Consider the following 23776-nt stretch of genomic DNA (forward strand, 5'->3'; position numbering starts at 1 on the left):
ATGACCTGCTTGCTTATGTCTGCTGAATCTGCCCTTCAGAGACCACTGACTGATTTTTATGTTGCACAACACTGATTTGTCTTATCGAAAATGTAATTTAATGCATTCTTTCAGTTTCACCAATAATTACAAAGTCAAATTGTCTTCATGTATCTTTATCAGAACACTGTGGCTTACCACAAATGAAAAGATTGTTGTGGTAACAAAGTCCTGGTAAAGTGCACCGATCTGTCAACATTAAAGCTCACAAAACTGCAGGAAAATCACTTTGTTGGAGGAGTGGTTTGTGTGTGGGGGTGTTTGTTATTGCTGGCAGAAGAGGACAGAAAGTAGAGTTTGCTCTTTAAATATTAAAAATATTTACACAGCAGTGCTGTCCTTGTTTGAGTTTAAAAGGCAGTTTCAGCTGCCTTGATTGCACTCTGGTAGGAGGCATAATGGAGAGAAGTGTGGTGCAAATCACTCTCTTTGGACTGCTGCTGTCTTTGGCCTCCACACTGCCAAACAAGGTAAGATAATAATACTTAAAAAGGGCCACAGAACCACTTCAAGAATCCAAAATCTAAAAAAATGTGTGTGTGTGCATGTTTGCATTACGGATGTTGAGGAGGCAAAAATAAAAGGTTAAAGTCTTTAGCTAACTAATATACAATAAGATCGCATAATGTCTTGTGAATTGAAGGAATTTTGATCAATCTCTGTTTGCATATTTACTTTATTCTTGCTCTGGGTCGAAGTCAAAAGGAAATTTGAGCAAACTTTAATAGTTAAAGCTTGCTATTGATAACGGTACTGGTAAGTTCTAAATTAAGGTTAAAAATGCCAAGTCCCATTAAGTAAATATTTATTGTCTATTCTTTTTTTAACTTAAATATTGTAATATTATTCTGACTTTGGAAACTTCTGTTTCCCAGTCGGTCTGGGAAATCAACTCTTTAGGGAAAGAATGTAATAGTTAAAACTAGAGGAAAAATAAAAAGAATGGGGTGTTACTGCAGTTAAACCAATTAGATTTCACTGATGTCATCCACCAACACATTGTTTTTCATCTGTTTTTACATCTGACCTTTGGTCAACCAATAAGATCACCTAAGCCACTTTTTTAAAAATGTGCCTCCTGTGTTTGCTCAGGATGACTGGGACATCTACAGCTTTCACATAAACTCCACAGTGACCAGTCGTTATGCCACCACTGTCATCACAAGCCGTGTGGCCAATCGTATGAACGAGTCAAAGGAAATTGAATTCCATGTTCGGATTCCCAAGAATGCCTTCATCAGTAAATTTCGAATGTGTGTGAAGTTAAAATAATGTGTAACCATCCAGAGACATTTGCAAATAAAGAATTCTATACTGAAAAACAAATTACAGGATACTCAATAGTGTGTATTTACACCAGGGCTTCTCTTGGTCCTCCAGGTTTATCGATGGCCAAGTTTATGATGGTGTTGTGAAAGCTAAGGAGCAAGCTCAGCAACAGTACTCTGAAGCTGTGTCCCGTGGTGAAAGTGCTGGACTTGTCAGGTATTTGAGTTCAGTCATAATTTGACATAAAAAAAACAATTCTCAGTCACGCAAAACAAGTTTTTTGGGGGGGATCCATGGGCCAAAGGGTGAAAGTCCAACAGGACCAACTGGGACAAAGCCAAAGCACACCACAAATCTCCTGGATACCCCCATCACAGGCAGGGTGTTTGAAACAAGGGTGTGGGAAGATGTCCCCTCTTCCCACTTTGGGGGTTTTTTGTTCTGTTTTTTTAATGTTCTCATTTTAGCAATAACCTGCTGTGACATTCTATTTAAGGAAATGATTATTGTTTCTGCTATAGTTCTGTAGGAAGGACTCTGGAGGAATTTAAGACCTCTGTAACTGTGGCTGCTCACAAAAAGGTCACTTTTGAACTCACATATGAGGAATTAATGAAACGAACACGTGGCAAGTACGAGCTGCAAATTCATGCTCGACCCATGCAGCCTGTCAGTGACTTCAAGGTGACTGTCTTATTGCTATCTGTTTGGTGATTGTTTAGGAGAACAATGCTGAGGTAAGCCATGACTAGATCTTATATTTACTGTACTTAATACCAGGTGGACGTGCACATTCAAGAGGAAGCTGGCTTCAGTTTCATCGATGTGAAAGGAGGCCTGAGCACCAAAGCCCTCGCTAATGCCATCACTAAAACACACACAGATAAAGAGGTACCGTATATTGGAAATCTCAGTTTTGTAAAGCATTAAGTGAACCTAAGTCCTGTCACAACAGACAATAAAATAGATACTATCAGCAGTGTTGGGTAAGTTACTTTAAAATAGTAACTTAGTTACATTACTAGTTCTCTCAAAAGTAACTCAGTTACTTCAAGTTACTCGTTACTTTCAAAGTAACTAGTTACTAGGGAAAGTAACTTTGGTTTTACTCAGAATTCTCTTGTTAATGTGTTTCTTCCATAACGTTGCCAGTCTTCTAGCTTGCTTACTTGCCACAGTGCACTGTGCCACCTACCAATAGAAAGGAAAAGATAATGTGCATATTTCCACGAGAGAAATCCCACACCTGGACCGTCGTTGACTGTTGCCATGATTCTAGCCTACGTCACAGAGTCATGTGCGCCTTTTACATCCAACACAAAAACTGCAGTCGTGGTGCTTTCGATTGTACTCAGAACTCTGAAATTCTGCCTTCTGAATAGGAAGATGTAGGCAACACCAGACTGCAGATGAGCTGCATACAGGGCTGGACTGGGACAGAAAATTGGCCCGGGTATTTTGACTAGAGACTGGCCCACCATTATAGGAAAAATCTTAAAGCCTTTGAATGAAAACACTGTTGTGACAGTGATGTACACTGTTTTGATGGTATATATGCATCAATCTATCAATCGTTTGTTGTAAGATTCAGATAATTATTTTTTAAAAGCTAGACATTTTAAATGATAATAAGAAAGAAAAGTATTTCCTTGTGCCCACCTCTCCCTGTTAATGCCCTACATGCCCCCCTGGCAACACTTTGCTAGATCCGCACCTGCACAGTTACCAGCTGTCAGCTACCTAAAAAAGGATCCTGGTGTTATTTGTCTCTCAGAAACGGTTCATAACTTCCCTTCAACTCATTCATGTCACCTAAAAGGTAAACCTGTTTCTCCATCACAGCTCTGATGATTCAGTAAGGACATCTCCTGGTTTCATCTTCATGTTTCCCTCTCACCAGATAACCAAACCGACATCATGACCAGCAGCTTTTTTGAACTGTGGCTCCAGCAAACATCAGCTGATACTAGAAATTAATATTAAATAAATTCTAACAACAGCTGATCAAGCTTAAACGTGCTGCTGTTGTTTAGCGCGACATCCGCTGGTTTCCTCTTTCGGTGCAAAGTGAGCGATAAACAAACAAGAGAGCCGATCAGCTGATCATTGATCAGTTTTCATGATTGAAGTAGAAACAGGAGAGGGAGGGGGGAGAATGAGAGAAGAAGAGGCAGCTGTGCAGCAAAGACACAGAATAACTCCAGCTTTGTGCCTTTTTCATTGTAGCTGAATTACGGGACAAACTGTTCCTTTTCACCTCAATAAGAAACGCGTAATATTTTCTCTGAATACCAGGCGGGACGGTTGGCAACTCTAATAACTTATGAACAAAATAAAGTTCAACATCATTAACTTCATAGCACCCACCCAGCTGCATAGAAACTCCGTCATGCTAGCTAGCACGCAGTACGGAAAAAGTCAGAATAACGAAAATAAACTCCACCTAAACTTGGTTCATATCTGACCCAGAGAGACTGCAGGTCATAACTTCTTACCTGAAGTTCAGTTAACAGGTGTTGTGCCAAAAAGTGATTGTCTGCCAGAAACTGATTGCCGTCCGCGGGAGCGCGCGCAGCTGCTTAAAGCTGTAGCACCCGGATTACTTGCGTTGCCAGCTACTTCCGTGCAACTGATATAACGGGCGGGGGGGGGGGCAAACCAACACATTTATGCCTTTGTTATTAGGCAAAGGTATGCATTTATGAAACTTCAACGTTTCTTGTAACTGAATTATGACGCTTTTCAGAACGTTGCTTTCGGTGTGTAGCGCAGTCACGAATGACTACACGCATCACGATGGAATAATTAATGCCTACAGGTTTAGTATGTCTACTCTCGTTGTTCATATTTGTTATAAGACTGTCGAATAGTAGTTAAAACAATAAAGACCATTTGTGCCAGTATCACCATGACTCTTTCTTGTTTGTTCAGAATAACGACTGAGAACATGGCATTAGCGCTACCAAAAAGTGATTGTGGCCTATAACTCGTCACTGAAACAATATTTCTGCTTCAAACTTGGCGGATGTCATTCAGAAGGGTCATATGCCAAATATTACATCTCAAACAGTCCCTTAGAACTGCTGGATAACCTGTAAAGGAACATTAACATTGATAATATGCCATTTTCAGCCTGCCAAAAAGTGATTGTGGCCTATATCCTGTCACTGAAGCAATGTTTCTGCTTCAAACTTGGTGGATGTCATTCAGAAGGGTCCTATGTGACATATTATATCTCAAACACTCTCCAAGAACTGCTGAAAAACTTTTAAAATAACATTAATACCGATAATATCTCATTTTCAACCTGCCAAAAAGTGATTGTGGCCTATATCTAGTTAATGAAATACTATTTCTGCTTCAAACTTGCTGCATGTCATTCTGAAGGGTCCTATGTGACATATTATATCTCAAACACTCCCTTAGAACTGCTGGATAACCTGTAAAGGAACATTAACATTGATAATATGCCATTTTCAGCCTGCCAAAAAGTGATTGTGGCCTATATCCTGTCACTGAAGCAATGTTTCTGCTTCAAACTTGTTGGGTATCATCCAAAAGGATGATATGTGGCACATCATATCCCAAACAGTCCCTTAGAACTGCTGGATAACCCGTAAAGGAACATTAACATTGATAATATGCCATTTTCAGCCTGCCAAAAAGTGATTGCCGCCTATATCTTGTCACTGAAACAATATTTATTACGCACATAATGACATGACATTTCTTTTTAAAAATAAAAATAAAAAACTTTTAGATTGTATACATTGTCTTATCTAAATATAAGTATAATTTCACGTTTTGGAAAGTTTTCATTCATTCTTTAATAAAATATTTCTGATGTTTTAGAATATTACTTTTTCTTTTCCCTTTAAAAAATGTTTTTCCGATTTAAATTTACTCAACATCCTGTTGTTTTGCTTAGAGCTCAATTGGTAGGCCTAAAGTGCTTCAATTAGCCGAGTGTAAGAAAAGCGTTACAGAGTCATGGACCCCACTCTTTATTCCGATATCCTGTCGTTTAAAACCAATGGAACCTTGCCTAGTGGGTTTTCCACCACACAAAAGTGCAATTTTCGTCGAAAGGCAAAGAACTTTGAGGTTCAAGGTGAGTTTGTCGAATGTTTTACGTAATTTTTTAGCTTTCCACTGTTTGCCAAATTTGAGTTTAATTAACAGCTGCGCACAACAGCGAACAAAAGTAGGGCATCCTAGTTACGTCTCTTGAGGAATACATAATTTTCAGCAGAATGTGTCACATATGATCCTTCTGAATGACATCAGTCAAGTTTGAAGTAGAAATATTGTTTCAGTGACAAGTTATGGTCCACAATCACTTTTTGGCAGGCTGAAAATGGCATATTATAGGTATTATTGTCCCTTTAAAAGTTATTCAGCAGTTCTAAGGGACTGGTGGAGATATAATATTTGACATATGACCCATCTGAATGACTTCCAGCAAGTCTGAAGCAGAAATATTGTTTCAGTGACAAGTTATGGTCCACAATCACTTTTTGGCAGGTCGAAAATGGCATGTTATGGGTATTAATGGTCCTTTAATAGTTATTCAACAGTCCTTAGAGACTGTTTGAGATATAATGTGTCACATGTAACCCTTTTGGATGATACCCAACAAGTTTGATGCAGAAATATTGTTTCAGTGACAAGATATAGGCGGCAATCACTTTTTGGCAGGTTGAAAATTGCATATTATCAATGTTAATGTTCCTTTACGGGTTATCCAGCAGTTCTAAGGGACTGTTTGGGATATGATGTGCCACATATCATCCTTTTGGATGATACCCAACAAGTTTGAAGCAGAAACATTGCTTCAGTGACAGGATATAGGCCACAATCACTTTTTGGCAGGCTGAAAATGGCATATTATCAATGTTAATGTTCCTTTACAGGTTATCCAGCAGTTCTAAGGGAGTGTTTGAGATATAATATGTCACATAGGACCCTTCAGAATGACATGCAGCAAGTTTGAAGCAGAAACATTGCTTCAGTGACAGGATATAGGCCACAATCACTTTTTGGCAGGCTGAAAATGGCATATTATCAATGTTAATGTTCCTTTACAGGTTATCCAGCAGTTCTAAGGGACTGTTTGAGATGTAATATTTGGCATATGACCCTTCTGAATGACATCCGCCAAGTTTGAAGCAGAAATATTGTTTCAGTGACGAGTTATAGGCCACAATCACTTTTTGGTAGCGCTAAAATGCCATGTTCTCAGTCGTTATTCTGAACAAACAAGAAAGAGTCATGGTGATACTGGCACAAATGGTCTTTATTGTTTTAACTACTATTCGACAGTCTTATAACAAATATGAACAACGAGAGTAGACATACTAAACCTGTAGGCATTAATTATTCCATCGTGATGCGTGTAGTCATTCGTGACTGCGCTACACACCGAAAGCAACGTTCTGAAAAGCGTCATAATTCAGTTACAAGAAACGTTGAAGTTTCATAAATGCATACCTTTGCCTAATAACAAAGGCATAAATGTGTTGGTTTGCCCCCCCCCGCCCGTTATATCAGTTGCACGGAAGTAGCTGGCAACGCAAGTAATCCGGGCGCTACCCGGTTGTTCAGTCTGACGTCACTAGCCGTGTCTGGGTCTAAACTCCGCTGCAGGTCCATATATCAAACGATCACTGTGGCATTACTGAGAGTTGAAAAACTGTCTAAAGTCTTTCATCTTTAATAAAATGATCAGCGTTCTGCTCTCCCAGGTGTAACAATTGAGTTTAACATCCAGGCATCCATGAAAACGGAATTTATGACATTTAACGGAGTTAGAAGTTAGCAGGGAGTTAGCTCGCTAGCTTCTATCTAAATACAATAGCATGTCCTGACTGCGGGTTTTGGAAACAAATTAAAACGTACAGCTCTGTTATTACTTCCAGCATAAATGAAGACAGAAAACTAAACAGCAGTAACGTTTGTAGGGTTACTGAAGTTGGGCTAGCTGGTATATAATGATGTGCTGCGTGACCGCTAGCGACACAGCTACATTAGCATAATATAAACAAGCTAACTTTTTTTTCCACTGATAAAAGTTACCGTGAGTGTTCTCGGTGGTCAGGAACAAATGTAATCGCATGGCAGGATGCTGTAAAAGGACCAAACTTCAGCCAGGAGAACAACTGAGATAATCCATCCACAATACGAGGTTAGTCATTCATATACTGCTGCATGGGCTGGGCTGTAGTTACATCCTAAGGTTTTAAAAACTGAGCTTAAATAAATGATTAGCGGTAATAAAAGCCGAGGGAGGTCAACAGTGATCACTGACTGTTTTAGGAGCTTTTTGAGATCAAATAGAAGAAAATACATAACATTAAACATGTTAACAACACAAAAGCCATATTAAACGCAGACTACTTTAGACCCGGAAGTAGGATTCGTCGCGTCATCACTGAACAACCGGACAGCTTTAAGCAGCTGCGCGCGCTCCCGCGGACGGCAATCAGTTTCTGGCAGACAATCACTTTTTGGCACAACACCGGCGGCCGCCTCGGGTCTCTTTTCCTTCTGCCTCCCTTTTCCTTCATCCACCTGCTGCCTCCACCACTTGCTAATGTTACTGAATCTGTGGAAGCTCCGCGATAGCCACCACACGAAGTAACGAATAACGAGCCTATCTAAATCCCAGTAACGAGTAACGCGTTCCTGATTTTGGCATAATAACTAGTTACCGTGCTCGTTACCACAATAATAACGTAGTTACTGTAACGCGTTACTTAATAACGCGTTAGTCCCAACACTGACTATCAGGATAGGATGATAGGTTGTAGGATGCCTTTGAAAATCAGGAAGAGGAAGCGAGGGAAGGAAGAGGCAAGGATTAAATGGTGGAAGCTACACAGAAATGTACAAATACACAAGTTAACCATGTCATGTGTACATGGCAGTTGCATTTCTTATCACGTCAGTCCACATTCAATACGAAATAAGAAATTCAAATAAGAAATTAAATAAGAGTTTCACAATCTTGTTGATTTTTTTTTTATTTGTGTATACAACAACAAACCATATTAGCTGACAATGGTTTTCTCAAGTGTTCCTGAGCTCATGCAGGGATTGCTACTACAAAGTCTCGTCTATTTTAGATGTGGTGCCAACTGAATGGACAATGATAAAATATTGATTCAAACATTTGGTCCTTGAGTAAAAACATATGTCTCTATATTCTGAATCTTTTAATATATCATATTATAACTGTCTAGTTTCCTAGACAGTCTTTGAGAAAGTGGTGAGACCATCTTTACTGCTGAAATTCCCCGCTTCTCTTTTTATGACCAGTCAGACCTAAATATTTTTTAGTATAATTAGACTTGTTAGAAAACTGAATTTTAAGCTGCTGACCTTTATTCTTTAATATGGAGTGTAAGTTGTCTGAAAGTTTTGTTTATATTAAGATCTTACACATTGTGCAGAATATTTTGAAATTGAGCTTGTACATTCTCACCTTTCAGATGAATGCAATCAAAGGTTTGGAAGGAAAGGACACAGTTTTTTTTTTTATCAAGTAAACAGAAATTAAAATCACTGACCTCTCTGTCTCTCATGAGTCTAAAGAATTAAATTCATTCTGTTTCCAGGCGTGGGTGTATTTCTATCCAACAGTTGACCAACAGAAGATGTGTGACAGCTGTAGTGATCAGGGTATGAATGGAGATCTAGTTATTATTTATGATGTCAACAGGGACAATGGACTAGGACACATCAAGGTAAAACCTGGTCAATTATCAATGTACACACAAAGAGAAAAAGAAATGCTGAATTAATATTATATTTTTCTGCTCCTTAAATTATCTTTTGACCAACGAACCTTCTTCTCACTGCTCCTTAGAAATCTGACAGATACTTTGTTCATCACTTTGCTCCATCTGATCTTCCTCGAGTGCCAAAAAATGTCGTCTTTGTTATTGATCAGAGTGGCTCAATGAGTGGCAGAAAAATACTCCAGGTAAATTCTTTGAAGGGCCTATATTTGCCCTCCTCCCTGATTTTTGCATCTTTATCACACCAACGTGCTTTAGATTTATGTGATTTTAGTATTAGATACTGACAACCCAAGTAAATACAAAATGCTGTTTTTAAATGATGATGAATTTATTTATTTTGGAAAAAACATTTTCCAAAAGTATCGCCTGTTAGGTTACCTGTGTCGTTGACCCAGTGGTTTGTTTTTACTGTTTTGAGGTTGAGGTTTTTCAATCTTCTCTGAATCGTTTATTTCTTAGTTTAGTTTAGTATGCTTATGCTCCTGAGTTTACTTAGTGTTTCTGGTTTTGGATATCTGCCTGTGTGTGTGTGTTTTCCCTGTACTTCCTGTTTTACTTTGATAGTCTCCTGTTGTTGTGTGTCATGTTCTGTTTTGCTTCTCTCCCGTCTTGTCTGCTTCATTAGTTGCCAGCTGTGTTTCTCAGGTTTCCTCTTTGTCCTTTTTCTCTCTTGTATTTAGTGTCTGTGTTTCCCTCTGTTCAGCGTCACATTCTCCCTCCTTTCTTGCCATGTGTTCGGCCTGCCTGCTTAGTTCACGTTTTTCCAGTTTGTTTTGTTATCTTGGACTCCAGTAATTAAATTCGATTTGATAAAGACGATCAAGTCTTTGAGATAACTTGCACTGAGTCTTTAACATTGCTGTGGACCATTCTTCTTTGCAGAATTCTTTCAGCCACACTTGAGGGTTTACAACGGTCAGTTTAAGGCCATGCCAAAGCATCTAAAGGGATTTAAGTCCTGACATGAATTGTTTATTTGTTTTACTCATATATTTCTGTTTTCAGTAATTCAGAGGTGGACTTCCTTGTGTGTTTTGGACCACTGTCGTGCGGCATAATTTTAGTATGCTTGAGCTTCAACGCACAAACAGATAATCTTTTACAGACTGATATATCTCAGTAACTTTGTCTCTCAGGTGTTCTCAAGATTCATTAGTTTAGGGCTTGATGTGTTGTTTGTTGATATTTGTTAGCAATTACTTTTACACATGGAAACAGGTACAGGTAATTTTTTAAAATTTAAATCATGATCATTTAAAAACTACATTTTGCATTTACTTGGGTCATCTATGTCTAATGTTAAAATTAAATTAATGATCTTTAACATGCAACTGTGACAAATATGGAAAAAATATGAAATCAGGAAAAGGGAAAGAACTTTTTATCAACACTTTTGTGGTGGTTTTTCACTCTATAATTCTAAAACATGCAATATGTTTAAATCACTTTAAAAATGTAACATGTTTTTGCCCAGACTAGGACTGCATTAATCCACATTTTGAATGATCTGGCAGAAGATGATCACTTTGGTCTGATCACTTTTGATGGCAACATTTTGCACTGGAAGCGAGAACTCGTTCAGGCCAACAGCAAAAACCTGGAAAGCGCCAAAAACTTTGCAAGCAATATACAAGCTAGAGGATGTGAGGAGTTGCAGTAAACATATATATTATGGAATATGAACACTTGACAGAAAAATGTCTGGCCTGAAACTTTGTTTGTTTGTTGTTGAATTTCAGCCACAAATATAAATGAAGCAGTGTTGCAAGGAGCACGTATGCTGAATGATCATAGCAGAGAAGGTTCAGCATCTATTCTGATACTTCTTACAGATGGAGACCCAACCTCAGGTTATAATAAAGCACACATTTACATAAATGTGCAAGAATACTTCAAGAAATAGGGGATTAGATTAAACACTGTATTTAATTTAGTTATATGTTTTAAGCTTTTTTATCAAGTTTTTTTTTAGCATTATTGAGACTGTTATTTCTGACTCTATCTGGGTATATCTTGCATCTTTTCAGGGGTGACAAACCTGGAGAATATTCAGTCAAATGTAAGACAAGCTATTGCAGGGAAATTCCCACTGTACTGTCTTGGTTTTGGTTTTGATGTTGATTTTAAGTTCCTTGAGAAAATGTCGCTGCAAAATAATGGTGTGGCACGGCGGATATATGAAGACTCTGATGCTGATTTACAGCTGAAGGTAATTTTCCTTATACAGTAAATACTCTTATGATGTGATTTAAAAATCGCAGAGGATTGAAAGAAAAAACAAGAATAGTTTGTATAATGTCCACATTGTATATCAACAGGGTTTCTATGAAGAGGTGGCCACACCTCTATTAACAGACGTGACAATGATCTATGTTGGTGGGACCAATCTAACCCAGACTAACTTCAGCCAGTATTATAATGGTTCTGAGATTGTGGTGGCCGGTGAGATCACAGATAACAATATTGAAACCTTCACCCCTCAAGTTGTGGCCATTTCGGTAAAAATAGATTTGCAGGACTCATCAATTGTCATTTTCTTAAACTGTTTTCCCTGTATCTATACTGACATTACATTGCATTTGAATTGTTACAGAGTAATAGAAGAATAATATTCTCTAAATCAAATAAAACCGTGGAATCCACTGGAACAGTGTCTGATGACCGTATCCAGAGGGTTTGGGCGTACCTCACAGTTAAGCAGCTACTAGACAAAGAGTGAGTATGATATATGCCATCTTTCCTCATTTGACTGTTCCTAACAGTTTATTTAATGGTCAAATGTACAATAAAGTTGGGCTTTTAGAAAAGGCCAAAGTTATTTAATAATTTCCCTGAGGTAACATATTTACAGTAATTTCCTTATTTTGACCAGCTTTATACACGTTTCTAAGGAGCAAAGACCCCAGGTTTGATTCTGAGAGGAGTCACAAATCCCTTGGGGTATTTGGCATAAAAAGCTGCATAAAAAGCTGGCTTTTGACTGTAGTGAGACTTAGTTTCTCTTTGAATTAAACCATTTATTAACTAACTAATTAATTATTTTACTTTTTTCCTTCTTTTATTTGGGTTTTATTTATACCTCATCTAATTGTATTATTTAGTTCTAATGTCAGCACTTTTTGTCACCTGTGGTTGTTTTTAAAGTACTTTATAAATAAAGATGATGGTGATGATGATGATAAAAAGCTGCCCGATCATAAAATGTGGACCAGCTTGTGAATAAGGGAGTGGCTGAAAGTAGCTAATGGTAAAAGATTCTATCATGAAAACTACCATAAACACAGTTCAGTAAACAAGTCATGACTGAAATGATTCATTACAGAAACAAAACACATTTCAAATTGCATAGCTCTGTTTGAGGCTAACCTGTCTTGAAAATTTGTTTCATATTAGCAGGCAGCCGATGACCTAAAAACCTATATTTTACATTCTATTGAATGTATCAGTAAATTTTTCCGTTGATCTGGAAATGAGGACCAGCTTTAAAAAGAAGTGTGGCACATGAACTCACTGTTGTCACCATTTGTGTGATAATATTACACACAAATTATTGTTTTATCAATTTTTATGATTAGAATCACAAAATGGTTAGCACTGTTGCCGCACAGCAAGAAGGTCCTGAGTTCAATTCCACCATCAGGCCGGGGTCTTTCTGTGTGGAGTTTGCATGTTCTCCCCGTGTTTGCGTGGGTTCTCTCCGGGTACTCCGGCTTCCTCCCAAAGACATGCAACTTGTGGGGATAGGTTAATTGGATAATCCAAATTGCCACTAGGTGTGAATGTGCAAGTGAATGTGAGTGCGAATGGTTGTCTGTCCCTATGTGTTAGCCCTGCGACAGACTGGCGACCTGTCCAGGGTGTACCCCGCCTCTCGCCCTATGACAGCTGGGATAGGCTCCAGCGCCCCCCGCGACCCTGAAAAGGATAAGCGGAAGCGAATGGATGGATGGATGGATAGAATCACAAAATCTAATCTAATCTTTCCATTTTCTAAAAATTCCACCTATACAGCAGTACTTTAAAAACACTCAAGATGGGCCAAGGACATGCAGAAGTTATCAAGTGCACATTTAATTCTTTCTTAATGTTCATATTTATTTAATATTTTGTGGCACAGGCTTCAGTTATCGGGACCGGAGAAAGAGAAAGTAAAGAAGGAGGCTTTGGAGCTGTCACTGAAGTACAGTTTTGTGACTCCTCTCACATCTATGGTGGTCACAAAGCCTCCAGGAGAGAACACAGATGTGCTTCATAAACCAAAGGAAGGTGAAACACCACAGAGATGGCAGCCCCGTGTAGATCACTCCTTTTCAAGACAATATTTGGCTCCTAGTAGTCGCGGTTCATTTGGTGAGTATCACAAACACAAAAAGACTGAAATAAATGAAATGCCTCATAATCTCTACTTTTAGCCCTCAGACTAATGTCATTGTCAAGTTAAGGGGAAAAAAAACATATGCATCAAACTGCCATGCCCTGACTATCATCTTGTCTTTATTTTTATTTAGCACATACCTTAAACGCTTAAAGCTGTAAGCTAATGATAGTTATATAAGAGCAGATGCATGCTGGTGCAATAAGCTGTACGTTTTATGTCCAATGGATGTATGATCTGATTAGTCGACTAATCAAAAAAATAATTGGTGACTAGTCGATTATCAAAATAATCGTTTGTGGCAGCCCTAGTCCTCTCCAGGTTCCTCCCACAGTCCAAGGACATGCAGTTGGCAGGGTTGGATTAACTGATTAACTAGTAGTCGCCTGGGTGAGTAGACTAACGTCATTGTCAAGTTAAGGAAAAACCCAATGCGCATCAAACTGCCATCCACTGAGTATTGTAATACCTTTCTATCAGAGCTAGGATGAACTTTGAGCCACAGTAGCTCATCTGTTAAATCGAACCACACATGCCAGTCTTTGTTCCCCACATTTCTCAGTGATCCTAGGCCGCCCATGGCCCCATCGCTGGTTCACCACTGTTCCTTCCTTGGACCACTATTGATAGATACTAACCAGTGCAGACCGGGAACAGAGGCATCACTATGATTACAAAAATTAAGAAAAGAAACTAAAAGTTCTAAACTTCAAACATCAAAACTCACACATAATAACCACAACTGAGAATATTTACTGAAAGAGGGTTGAAAAAGGGTGAGAGACAGCCAATGTAGACAGTGCATCCGGGCCACACATACTGCAGCTGCTTTAATATGATGTAATTACTGCTTGAGGTTGTACTAACTTAATAACTATAAATACACTATATAAGTAAACCTATACTAACTAATAAACTAGGTACTGTTAGAAAACATGATATGGTGTGTGTTATGAAATGGCTGTGTGCAGGCAGGAAAGGACCCAAAGTGCAGACTCCGGAGACAAACGTAAACTACAAAACACAGCTTTAATGCTGAACTTAAAAGGATAACAAAACTGAGAATACAAAATAGGTTTACGCAAACAGAACACACAGCAAGATGAGGGTAGATCACGACACAGACAAAGAGAAACACAGGGCTTAAATACACAGAGGTAGCAATCAGGGAATGGGAAACAGGAGGGAAACACAGCTGGGGCAAATCAGGCCTAACGAGACAAAGGCAGCAAAACCAGAGACATTAACATGAGACAAGTACTTTCAAAGTAAAACAGGAAACATAACACAGAGATGCAGACTTGACCCGGGGAGACAGCAACTATGGATAACAGACAGAAAACCAGAACACTAAAACTCTAACAAAACCCACACAGAAAACCTGAACTAAGAATAAACCTATAACCCATAATATAATGAAATAAACAAAATCAAAGAACCAAAAACACAAAACACTGGGTCGACGACCCAGGCACCCTAACAGTGTGATACAGCGGGTCCAGAGATTGTCGTTCAGAGCCATCTATATTGCACATCACACCACATTCAACGCAGCTTACAACTCAGCCCCAAACCCCAATTCACTGTGTTTTAACACAGCAGGTGTGATTATGGATGCTGTGCAGGTGCGTCCAGCACCGCAGACCACGCCCCACAACACATGACTAACATAAGCTGTGTAACTCCGAAATGACAACACAGGCACAGCTTCTTCAAGATGGGCGCTTCGCTGCATTTATTGAACGCCGTGAAAACTACAAACATAAAACACAAAGGCTTTAAGCGCTTCAGTCTATCAAAAGTAACACTTGTGCTTTAACAACAAAAATTACCCCGTGGCCACCTGCCACTTTGGAGGTCCTAAAAGAATACCTTTACAGTCTTGTGCATTCTAAATTAAAACATAAAATAATTAGAACACCATACATTACAAATTTTCACAATATTACAATACAGTTATGGCAAATGACAAATGCCTTGTACAGCTGGTAGACTAACCCGGCCTTTGCAGATAGCTCGCTGGACTCCTTAGCGTGATTATTAAACGTGGGCTCACAGCCTATACTATCACGCCCAAACCTCGCGATAATAGCGGTGTAACAAAACTACAATATTGACCACAGAAACGTACAAGCAAGAACATTTTAACTGCTGGAACCATCTATTAAACTTCTTTATACATAAGCCATTTCTGTGACACTTACAAGCTGTGTCCCAAAATGTCAGCTGCATCCTTCGGGGGACCCGGCCTTCGCGGTCTACGTGGGCCGGGTCCTTCGAAGACCGAGAAGGCCGGAAGTGCGAGGCTGTGAAATGGGACGGTCTAGCCTTCAGATTTGCATTACCGCTGTTTCGGTGGAGTTTAATAAACTCGTCCGTCTGCTCCTTGCTATCTAAAATATAACAGGACACTGGCGTAAATTCTCGCCTGTCTCACACTTCTGTTTAATCAGTTTTCTGTTTGACGTTTATTCAGCTCTGTGAAAATTCCGGAGGAATTAATAAAGTTAATTATTAAGAAAGTTTTATTTAATCTAATAACTTTGATCTCAGCCAAACCGATTTACTCCGGAACAAATAAAACACAGAAAAAGGGTAAAAAATTACATTTTTAAGTCATCAGAGTGACTTATATATCATGTTTAACCTGAGTAGCGAAAGAGGGGGGGTCTGAAAACGATGAAGTCGGGAGTCCGCTGCTCTCGCCGGCTGGAGTGACCATTGAACCCCCCCGGCTTGCTATCGAGCGGGTGGGTAACAGACGTCTCTGAAAACGTCGGCACACTTTTGCAAATATGTGATGTCTTGATAAACCGAGCAGATATTTGATGTTTACACAGCTACTTTCTCGCCTGAAAATATGTTAAAAGTTTATTTTGTGACCCAGAAAGATTAATAAGACTAATTTTAAAACTCAGTAGCGGCCGCCATTGTTGGCAGCTGAAATTTGGCTGGGCCGTGCTATGAATTCTGGGATATGGTGGGCCACAAAGGACACACCCGACCCATCCTTCAAATTCGGGGAAATGAAGGACGCATTTGTCGGCCGCATTTGAAGGAGTCGACGAATTGGGACAGCCTTCGTTGCCTGGCTGTGACGTAATCGGCCTTCAAATGCGGCCTCCGAAGGATGCAGCCGATGTTTTGGGACACAGCTATAGACTGCTGTAAGTAAGCTCTATATAAATGGTTATCCAGTCTAGAGCACTAGGAATATTGGGTAGAACACAAACACTGACCTCAACATTGGAGAATCTCAACACCCACTCTAAAAAATGCACAACACAGAAGAACCACCTTGACAGGAAAAGACTTGGCTGTACATCTGGATCTATAGGTCAAAGGTCACTCTGTCGAGGATACCAATGTTCACATTTTGGAAGGAGAAGACAATAGATAATCTGAAAGAGGAATGAAAGCAGCCATTTATGTTCACTGTCAACAACTATCTTTGAACAGGAGGGGTTATTCACGACAATCCAGCATGGAGACCCGTTTCCAGGCAACTCAACCATCACTCACGTCTTGCGTCAGGTGAGGTTAGATGCCACAATGGTTTCACCCCAAACCTCTAGTGATAATGACCCATGCCTTTTTCACACTTGTGTGATGAGTCACATGATACATAGTCCTCTTAAGCGACCTCGATAGGGTTTAACTATCTGGGACTATCCACCATTTGATTTTAGAACTGAAGACGTTACTCAGATGAAATGTCTTCAAGAAACTTAAAGAAGTCCAGTAACTTTTCCTTCCAGTCTCCTTAGATTATCATGATCTGGATGACTGCGAACCTACACAGACATAGATTGGCAACTGTACCGTACCCTAAAACATTTTTTAAAGAAAATAACAGATTCCTAAATGTTACTGTTTGTTTCTAATCACAGATGTGATGAACAAACAATCCATTGGAGGCTATGGAGGATACAGTTTATCAGGTACAGTGCTAAACAAATTTATTAGACCATCACCCAATGCAAGGTTTATGTAACAGCTGCTCTAAATTAACAGAATTGTAACTACCAAACTCACATTCCTGAACAGAAAAATAAGTTTAGTTCTTGAAAATTATGACTTCTCTGAGAAGTTCAGTTAATTCAGTCATTTTTAAAACTAGCTTTTAACAGATTTCTCAAACTCTAGTCTCTATAAGTTCAATGTTCAAGAAACTGAACTACCTTCTAATTCAGTTGTTCTAATGATTAAAAAAAAAAGGATAATAAAAGTAAGACAAAACCTGTGTGAATAATCTAACAATATACAGTGCTGTGAAGCAACTGTTGTTGAAATTTAACAATATATACATTAAATTGCATTGCAATGAATTGAATTAACACATTTTTACTAAAAAAAACCATGTTTGAATCAACCCACATAGCAAAATTGGTATAGCCCGGATCTGGCCCACAAAATGTGCTTACACATGGCCCACATACCGCAAAGGATGACGGCCCTTTGGTGGCCCAGATCTGGTTTGCCAGATGTGGCCCAGACATAGGCCAGCACAAGGCCAGTTGCAGACACACTGGTGGTCCTGTGCTGGCCCATGTGTGGACAACCTCTGGTAAACCTGGTCTGGGCCACCAAAGGGCCGTCATTCTTTGCGGTATGTGGGCCATGTGTAAGTTGTGTGCAGCCATGGGCCAGTTGTAGACACACTGCACAGAACAGTTTCAGGTCTGGCCCCAGATGTCGGCCTAATGTGTACCTTAATCAAGCCATGTAATAATGTCCTGGAACATGCAAAACAGTGCAAAAGTAACATGACAAAACTCTGTTCATAAGTGAATGGACTGACTCTTATATAGCACTTTTCTAGTTTCCCAGATTACTCAAAATGCTCCATACAACAGGCCACATTCAGCCAATCACACACTTTCTCTAAACTGAGTGCTTCCTCACAAACCTGTCAAACCTGCACTTGAAACATTGGCTACAACATGGCATTTGGCTGCAACATGGCATTTGGGTCTTCTAACTAAAATAGGAAAATAGGAACATAAATAGTGCCATCATTGCCAGAGGTCGCCCACATTGGTTGACAAACACCCTACCATGACACCGGTCAGTCAGAAGTGCCAGCTTGATGCTGGATCCAGGGAAGACCTGTTTTCTATGAGCCTGGGCCACAGAACCCAAACCACAATCGATGCCATGCCATCACATAGACAGTGCCATCTCTGCCAGGCCTGGCCCATGTCTGGATGACATACGTCCTATCATGCCAGAGGTCGGTCAGCAGTGCCGGCTTGATACCAGATCCGGGCCAGACCTCCTTGCTGTGTGGGAACAAGAAAAAGGGACCTTGTGTATTATTTTGGGCCATTCGGCTAGTTAAGTATTATATATAAATCGAAATAAACATGTTTCTTAATTTCATGTTATCAATTTGTGTTTTTGTTGTTTCAGGAATCTCAAACACACGTACTCGTGCCGTACAAGGTATGATGTGACACATACTGCAGCTGCTTTAATATTATGTAATTGCTGCTTAAGGTTGTTAATGCGTAGTTTACTGGGTTTCCTAACGTCTATTCTTCTGATGAAGGATTCACAGCCATAGAGCTTTTCATTAACATTTTAACTGGAAATTACTGACTTTTTTGCTTAAACTTTCATTTTTAAGATATTATATTACAGAGTGTAAAACGTAAAAATTCGAACGTAAAAGTATCGAATTTTCTGGATCGTTCCGCACGTCCCTACCCCTCAGTCAGTGAGTGAGATGGTAGACAGCGTCGAGGAGAAGAGTGTGAAAACACATAAATATGATTGACACACATAAATAAAGCAGCAACTGGCTGCACTTTAAAGAAGAAGCAGATGACTAACTAACTAAGAGGAGACACTGCAATGTCAACCTACACTGATGAAATACTGTTCGGCTACTGAGTTTGGTTCTGTTTCTGTTATGTGAAAAAACCTTTTTGCAGTGTTTTGTTTTTGTGTTAAATTAAAATGAAAATTTTCATGAAAATATTAAACAAAAGTAAGAATACCTGCTTTTGCAACAGAACAACAAAATTAGGCAATTATAAGGCTTCTCATAAAAACAATGAATGCAAAAGGGTTTATAAACACACAAAGCATCCATCTTTGCCAAGTAGGGCTAAAATATGAGGCTATAGATAATAATAAATTAAGACCCGTTTGGGAGCCGTGTCACAAGAGCCAGCTCTCTGAAAAGCTGAACTTCCCATCACTACAAACCTGACACTGAGTTTTGAGATTCAATATAATACGTGTTTTTATTTATTTAAAGCATGGGTTAGTTTCAGGGTGTGTTTATTAAATCAATATGCAACATAAGGATTTTAAATATTGGTGTATGTAATTCGTGTTGTTTAAATGTATTCAACGTCAATACATAAATCTGAATTGCACTGAATTGAATGAAAAACGTGTATGAATTGACAAGAAAAAGGGACCTTGTTTATTACTTTATTTTGGCAAGTAATAAATGAACATGTTTCTTAATTTCATGTTATCAATTTGTTTTTGTTATTTCAGGAATCTTAAAAGGAATGAATATTGGCCGTCAAGGTATGATGTGACAAATATTGCAGCTTTTCTATTAAGTTTGTACTAAATAAATTAACTATCTTAACTATGTAAATACAAAAAAATACAATATAATTAAACTTGTACTAACTATTAAACTAGTTACAGGCAGAAAACATGAGTAACATAGGCTGTTGTCAGTAAGCTCTATATAAATGGCAGTCCAGTATAGAGCACTAGAAATAATGGGGAAAACACAAGGAAGGATCTGGGAACAAATTGGCAGAATAAACACTAAAGACAGCAGTGCAGCACAACAATGAACAAACATTATCCCAGACACTGAGAGCAATCATTGTAAAATGGAAACACAAGGCTAGCACAGCTAAACTTAATCAGGGATAAGACAAGGGAAGTAAAGCTGAATACAAAGCATAATAGACAAAAGACTACAAAAATAAAATGGGAACACAAAAAGGCCTAACACAGAAACAGACTATTAATGAGAAACATTTTACATAAAAAAAAACATATCAATTCATACAATATTCTATTTTTATTGTGTTTTTACAAGAAACCATCTTGAATCTACAATACTTTTTCTTGTAGATTCAAGATGGTTTTTTGTCCTCTTTTTAAACTTTATTTTAGTCACGATTGCTTTGGGTTTATTTATATATAAATATAAATGAATATGTTTCTTAATTTTAATTAATCAATTTGTTCATTATTTTGTTGTTTTATGAGTCATTAGCATTCATGATTTGCAACATTGAGGTATGTTGTGGCACATAATGCAGGTGCTCTATTAAGACATAATTACTACTAAAGTTTGTACTGACTTATTCATTATAAATACACAATATATAAATGCATGCTAACTAATAAACTAGATACTGTGAGAAAACATGACTAATATAGAGTGCTGTACTAATGTTGTCAGCAAGTTCTTTTTTTCTTTTTTTTTCTTTTTTTTTTTTTGGCCTGTCCCGTTTGGCTCTTTTGCCATCAGAATTGTTGTCTAAAGGCAAAGAAAGATGCCCAACGGATTTACTTTACCAAACTGACCATCCCAGCCTTGCCGTAATGGTCCATTTGATTCACCTTTTATTGTTTATTTTATTTTCACTTACTGAATACGGGACAGACTTGACTGGGGGAAAGAAGGGGAGAAAGAAAGAGGGAAAGAGAAACAGCTGAGAAGAGGGACGGGGGAGAAGGGCAAAAGACAAAAACCAACAGAACGGGCAGAGAAAAAAAAATTCATATATCAATCACCTGGATCACCTGCTGAGAAAGAAAAAAGAAAGCAAGCAGAAGAGAACAAGAGTAATAGAATAAACAACATCACAATGATATATGGGAATATGACAGTAAATACTAAATGTTAAACATTATTGTGCAGCACATAAGATCAACAGAACACAGTGTGCTTTGAGGTAGGAGCCAAAAAGGGTGTAGTTTGTGGGTGTGATCACCCGTGTGTACACCTGTGAGCATGGACGCGCTTGTTTTTTTTTTTTTAAAAGGTTCCTTCATGTAATAATCTGCTAGAAGGTGTGGGGGGGCCACAGCCCCATTCTCCAGGGCGTGAAGCAGGTGTGGAGGAGATCAAAACTCCAGACATCCAGAGGCCCCCAGAACACAAGAGACCAAGGAAGACCAACAGAGGGGCAGCTGCGCCACTGTCCCGGAAAGAGCTGAGGAGAGTCCCAGATGAGGGCTCACTCAGCAGCCGCGGAGCAGAAGCCAGGGGGAGTTGCAGTGACGCGCCCGTGAGCTCCGCCGGCAGCCAGCTGCGCCTGAGTGACCGAGCCCCAGGCCGAGAGGCCGGGGACACCCCACCTCCGAAGTGGCCCGAGCGAGCCCCAGGCTCCAGGCCCCGATAAGCGGCCGCCAAGGAGTGAGCCGGTGTGTACCTGGACGCCCATCCCCGGACACAAAGAACCACCAACGCACCGATGTCTGAGGGGGTCCGCCACTGGCAGGGGAAGTGGTGGTAGGGGGAGATAGGCCTCCAAACCTTGGAGGGCCTGAGATGTCCCCAGAGAGGTGGCGCCTGACACCCAACCTGACATATAGACACAGACATACAGGCACACACAGATACAAACATCCATTCCCACCCTCATGCTCTCATATGCACTTACTCCACACTCAACCAACGTGGAGACAGACATAAAGAGACGTTGTACACACGATCACACTCCCCAAGCGTACTCTACAAACCGGGTCTAGGTGCCCTCGCCCCTGGAGGGGGGAACTGCACTCAGACCCAGGTGGTGTTTCCCTTTTCCCTGCGGTGGGGGGAGGCAGACCGCCCCAACTCCGCAGCAGCAGGGAGGCTCCACACTCCAGACCGCAGTCGGACGGCCAACTCCTCCTCCTAGCCCCCCTGCTCCAGCAGGTCGCAGAGAACGGGGGTGAGAGAAGACTCCAAACCTCCCTCCACCCGCTCATTGTAATGTTGATGCATGTGTGTTCTAAGGTGCATTTAAAACCCAGGAGGGCATGGAGCTACCTGCCAGAGAGCAGCAGGTAAGCGCATGGTCCCTCCTGCTAGCCCTCAATGTCTACGTGTATTTAAAATTGAGAGGTGGGCAACGATGCCAGGGGTGGGGTGTACACCCTGATGGTACTTTGGACTCCGTGTATCGTGCCCACCCCCAAGATCCTATATGTATGTGTAATGAGAGTGTGAGTAATGTGAATGTCTAAGTTGTGGGATAAAATTGAGGCAGAGGCAGCCAGAAGGGGACAGAGGGGGGGGGGGGGGGGGGGGGTAGCCTCCTCTGCACCCTGGTGACATACCCCTACTCCAAGGCCCTGCATGTGTGGGTGGTTGTGGTGGAGCGGGAAGAGGGAGGCAGCTGGAGATGGGGAGGGAAGGAAGGGAGGGGCAAGTGACCCCTCCCTGGGGCCAGCTCCCCCGCTGACCCCAGTAGGCACCCCCATACTCCGCGACCCGCCAGGGAAAGGGGGCCCAGGCCCATCCAGACCGGGCCCAGTGCAGCAGCGCCGCCCGGCCCCACAGAGCCCGGGACAGTCCACCCAACCCCACCACAGAGAAAACTGCACCCACCCCACCATCCACTCATCTTCCAGACTACATAAGACAATAAACACCCAGGCTGAGATCTTCCTCCACCTCTCCTGTATCTCCCCCTCCTGCAGAGGGAGCTCCTGAGGAGAGGAAAGCTCCTGCAAGATGTGACAATCTCCCCCACCAGTTGAAGAGCCCCCCAGGTGGCTCGACGCACCGGCGGCACCCTGCTCCAGGGCTGGGCCCCCATGCACCCACCCGCCCACAACCCCGGCAACACACCAACCAGGACCCAAGCCCCCGAGGCCCAGTCCGGGTCCCAGCCCAGAGACGGAGCGCCCCCAGAACCTCACGCCCATCCCGGACCCACCCAGGGCCAGCCAGGCTACCAGGTCAGTAACCCACGTCCGTCAGCACAGACCCTCCCCTAGCCCCGCTGCACGCAGCCGCGAGGAAACAGTCACCAGAGAGCCAACAGAGCCCCTAACCGGACATGACCGCTACCCCGGGTTGAGCCCCCCAAGGAAGATGCCTCCGGGGAACCCCCCGACGCCCTAAGCCTGTCCCTACCCCCACACCAATCACAACAGTGAAGGCGGGACCAAACTATGACCCCCCACCCCCACTAGGTGATGGAGCTGATCAAAGGAGCCCAGAGCAATTGATCTGATGTGGTGGCAGAGGCTGTATCAAGACTAATGTAATCTAATAGATAATTTCTATATTGGTTAGAATTAAGATTAT

The 23776-nt window shown here is 40.8% G+C and overlaps 1 protein-coding gene across 1 annotated transcript in view; it reads left to right on the forward strand.

Annotated features, from left to right (window-relative positions):
• Positions 1–351: 351 nt before the first annotated feature.
• Positions 352–23776, forward strand: part of LOC147330742 (inter-alpha-trypsin inhibitor heavy chain H3-like) — a 35315-nt gene continuing 11890 nt past the window's right edge. The window contains exons 1-17 of the mRNA XM_086292499.1: positions 352–509; positions 1132–1292; positions 1420–1524; positions 1830–1992; positions 2089–2199; positions 8925–9053; positions 9176–9292; positions 10585–10753; positions 10850–10960; positions 11138–11319; positions 11429–11608; positions 11704–11825; positions 13228–13460; positions 16945–17019; positions 17376–17426; positions 18898–18930; positions 19999–20031. Of these exons, the coding sequence (XP_086148625.1) occupies positions 438–509; positions 1132–1292; positions 1420–1524; positions 1830–1992; positions 2089–2199; positions 8925–9053; positions 9176–9292; positions 10585–10753; positions 10850–10960; positions 11138–11319; positions 11429–11608; positions 11704–11825; positions 13228–13460; positions 16945–17019; positions 17376–17426; positions 18898–18930; positions 19999–20031 (2047 nt within the window). The 5' untranslated portion in view covers positions 352–437. The remainder of the gene's footprint in view (positions 510–1131; positions 1293–1419; positions 1525–1829; positions 1993–2088; positions 2200–8924; positions 9054–9175; positions 9293–10584; positions 10754–10849; positions 10961–11137; positions 11320–11428; positions 11609–11703; positions 11826–13227; positions 13461–16944; positions 17020–17375; positions 17427–18897; positions 18931–19998; positions 20032–23776) is intronic.

Source organism: Aulonocara sp. 'chitande type north' Nkhata Bay, linkage group LG5 (assembly GCF_057382095.1).
Source record: "Aulonocara sp. 'chitande type north' Nkhata Bay isolate Kocher_YH1m ecotype deep benthic linkage group LG5, A_spYH_male_GT1.1, whole genome shotgun sequence".
Classification (NCBI taxonomy): domain Eukaryota; kingdom Metazoa; phylum Chordata; class Actinopteri; order Cichliformes; family Cichlidae; genus Aulonocara; species Aulonocara sp. 'chitande type north' Nkhata Bay.